Here is a 3363-nt window from a genome sequence, read left to right as displayed (position 1 = left end):
TTTTGCTATGAAATACAAAAACAAATCAATTTATTGAATTAATTTATTACTTTCATAACTTAATTAACTAAATTATTTTAAAAGATAAAAATTAAAAACTATATATGTTAATTAAAGTGCGTTATAACTCCAACTTATTCTACGTAAAATGAAGTTAAATAATCTTGTAGTAAATAAAATTGTCTAACATATTCTAAGAAAAATAAAGTTTAATAGTCTTATAAAAGATGATCGGTGCAATGATGTACTTCAAAATGGTTAGTATATGTGTTTCGTCAATTGCAACAAGTTTTCTATACGAAATTGGTTAACCTCATTTTTACTTGAGATTAACCAACCCAATATTGATGCAATAAAACAGTCATACAAATCATCTTATTTATGATATTACTTGTACTAATTGTGTTGTACGAGACTATTTAATCTCACATTTACATGCGTAAATTTTTGGATAAATCAAATATTATAAGATTGAAAATTAATTAATTCTTCGAAGTACTCGACATTTTTTTGATAAATATTTGTCAAAATACACGAATTAAACTTGAACACATAACTATGTGATTTAAATAACCCCTATCATCATCACTCCAACTAAAATGAGTCTTGATATTTGGATATTCAACAGGTAAAAGTTCATGATTAAAATCTGTTATTTTTTATTGCATCACATTTCCGGTAAAAAGAAAAACTCATATTTCCTCTTTCTCTCCTATCTCTATGTAGACACAATGTGCGAGAATCTTTTTTCAAATATAAACCAGTACAAATAAATTGCAATTTCGGGAAACCCTGAAAGGAGAGTTACTAAGACAAAATTCAAAATATAACATGCAAGAGAATGGTTGTTGTTGCAAATCCCGAAGACTTTGACGTCTTGTAAACTGTAAAAACAGGCTTTAGCTTTTTCTTGAATACAAACTAAAATGTTGGGATGAGACGTTGGAAAGTTCAAACCATATATCACTCGTTGGACAATCCTTCATGAAACAAAGTCCGAAACAGATCCATGACATCCTTATTCAGAACAAGGCCAACTTCAACACCACCTTTCGCATCCTTGCTCTCTGCCAAACCAATGGTCATAGCTCTATCCACCGAGGCTATCTCCACCTTCGCAGGCTTCCCCCAACCAAAATCGGTTTCATAAACCCCAAATCGATTAGACCCCGCAACTCCCAATATTTGATAACCTCCCTTTATCCAAGTCTCATATTTTGAAAGCTGACCATCGAACCCATAAAATACCCCCTTATCCAACATCTCTTTTATTTTACCATGAGTACTCTTCGCAACACAAACCACCCCTTCTTCCTTTATGAAACCCAACGGTTCCGTATCCACCATTAACCCCCACACGCAGTTCCCAAAGTAGTTATCAGGAACCGGAGGCTCCATCCGAGCCCTGCAATCCACCGTGAACCCAAAACCGAATTTCTCTTTATCCGCTTCAACTCCGTGAACCGCTTTAGCAATGCAAACTAGAGCATACGCGCACGTGAGAACAAACGACGACAACGTAGCTGGCTTCGAAACACCCTTCGATTCCGATTCCGATTCCAAGTCCCACTTGGACAACACCCTCTTTTGCAGCTTGTCCAAATCCGCTCGTGTCAGCAGGAACGTGGCACGATCCGCGTCCTCCACTCTCGGAAGGAAAGGTAGAAGCTTTAAGCATCGCCCATCGCTGTTTTCTTGAGGGAACATTTTTGCTAATGCCTCAGTCAAATCGTTACTGAAGTTGAGACCTAATTCACTTGCGGTTTTGATCACGGTTCTGTCGAAGAAAGGTTGCAAACCTTTCGCCAAAGGTAGTGACTCTGGCTCTGATCCCGAGTCATTAATGGTTTTGCATAGTGAAGACCATGCCTTGACGAAAAGGGTGGAGGATTTTCCGTCGAGGACAGCATGGTGGGTGCTGATGCCGATGGTGAATCCTCTGTTGGGGAAGAGAGTGATTTGAAGAGAGAGAACCTCGGCGTGAGAATCAGATGATTCCAAGTGGGGTACTAAAGCGCGTGACTCGGACGCATTGCGTGGTGATTTGTCCAGGGTTTGGTCGAAGTCGGCTTCGGATTGTGCCACCACGAGCGAAACGGTGTCGCCGAGGGTGTATTTGATGAGGGGGTTTGGGGAGTCGGAGGGCCACACGACGTTGCCGGCGAGGGTGGGGAAGTGGCGGAGGGTGTGGGAGAGGGAGGTTTTGAGAGTTGGAACAACTTGGGTGAAGAAAGTGGAGGGGTGTGAAAGGGGTGTAGGGAGGGTGTAGAAGAAGATGCGCTCCACGGGGTGGAAGCGGAGCCAGAACAAGTCGAAGAATGTTAAAGAGAGGGATGTTTGGGGTGTTGATGATGGTGGTGAGACGCGGGAGTGGTCGTGGATTTTTATGTTGCCAGAAGCCATGTGAAGGAATTAAAGGAGTAGATGTGATTATAGAGCCTTTGGTGTGAGCAAGAAAAATATGAGGCCACCCTTTGCTTTTGTAATGGGAAAATGATTCATGTCAGTATATTGCGACGGTCGGATTACAAAGGAAGAAAAGTTGGAAAAGAAACTAATAAATATTATTTTCTATTTTAAAAATACAGAGAAATAAAAAACAAAATAAATGAGAGTCGGTAAAAGACAGTGTATGTTTATAAATAATTAAATACTCATTGCATATATATGGAAAATAATTTTTAGACATATGATACATTAATATATTCATCACTTACTTTGAGAAAATGGAGGATGAATAGTGTTCCTACGTGGATTAAGGAGGAAGGCTGTTTATAAACTACCTTTAGTCTCGACTTCTAAACGATATAGGACTTTTAGGTATACCGGAACAAGTCCCTCATTCATGCGATGTAAGACTTTTAGGTATACCGGAACAAATAAGAGATCGAACACAATCTCTAATCACCTAATTTAAGTTCTATTTTACTATTAAATGGATTTAGAAAAGAGGAGAAATTCTATTTTAGTAAAATATTTAAAATATATTTAATTATATTTTTAAATATAACAATATAAAAATAAATAAATTTTTAAAATTTGCTATCTTTTTCTATGAATGAGATAAGAAAAGAGTTATTTTTCATCTTACTCTTAATCAAGCAAAATTTTGTTTCTTTTCCTTCCTTTTCCTTTTATAAAAATTCCTCTCCTCCACTCCCCTCCACAACAACAAAAACAAATATATGATAAATGTAATAATATATATATATATATATATATATATATATATATATATATATGCGGTAAAAGAGAAATAAATAAAAAGATGAAATATAATTAAAGTATATGAATTATTTAGGTGTCTAAATATCATTACTTCAAAAATATTTAAGTAATATAATGTTTATATGATAATTTACA

General features: G+C 36.3%; 1 protein-coding gene across 1 annotated transcript; it reads right to left on the bottom strand.

Moving 5' to 3' along the window:
- Positions 1–613: 613 nt before the first annotated feature.
- LOC109814824 (phenolic glucoside malonyltransferase 1) lies at positions 614–2483 on the bottom strand. Its single transcript, XM_020379337.3, has one exon. It carries the CDS (start codon positions 2401–2403, stop codon positions 964–966), a length of 1440 nt encoding a protein of 479 aa, XP_020234926.2. The 5' UTR covers positions 2404–2483; the 3' UTR covers positions 614–963.
- Positions 2484–3363: the final 880 nt, after the last annotated feature.

The sequence above is a fragment of the Cajanus cajan genome, chromosome 4, assembly GCF_000230855.2.
Source record: "Cajanus cajan strain Asha chromosome 4, NIPB_CcT2T_4, whole genome shotgun sequence".
Taxonomy (NCBI): Eukaryota; Viridiplantae; Streptophyta; class Magnoliopsida; order Fabales; family Fabaceae; genus Cajanus; species Cajanus cajan.
Note: the sequence above shows the minus strand (reverse complement) of the source record. Positions and strands in the feature narration are given on the sequence as shown.

Bases quoted from the DNA above. Each gene is read 5' to 3' on its own strand.
- LOC109814824 (XM_020379337.3), bottom strand. From the start codon at position 2,403: ATGGCTTCTGGCAACATAAAAATCCACGACCACTCCCGCGTCTCACCA.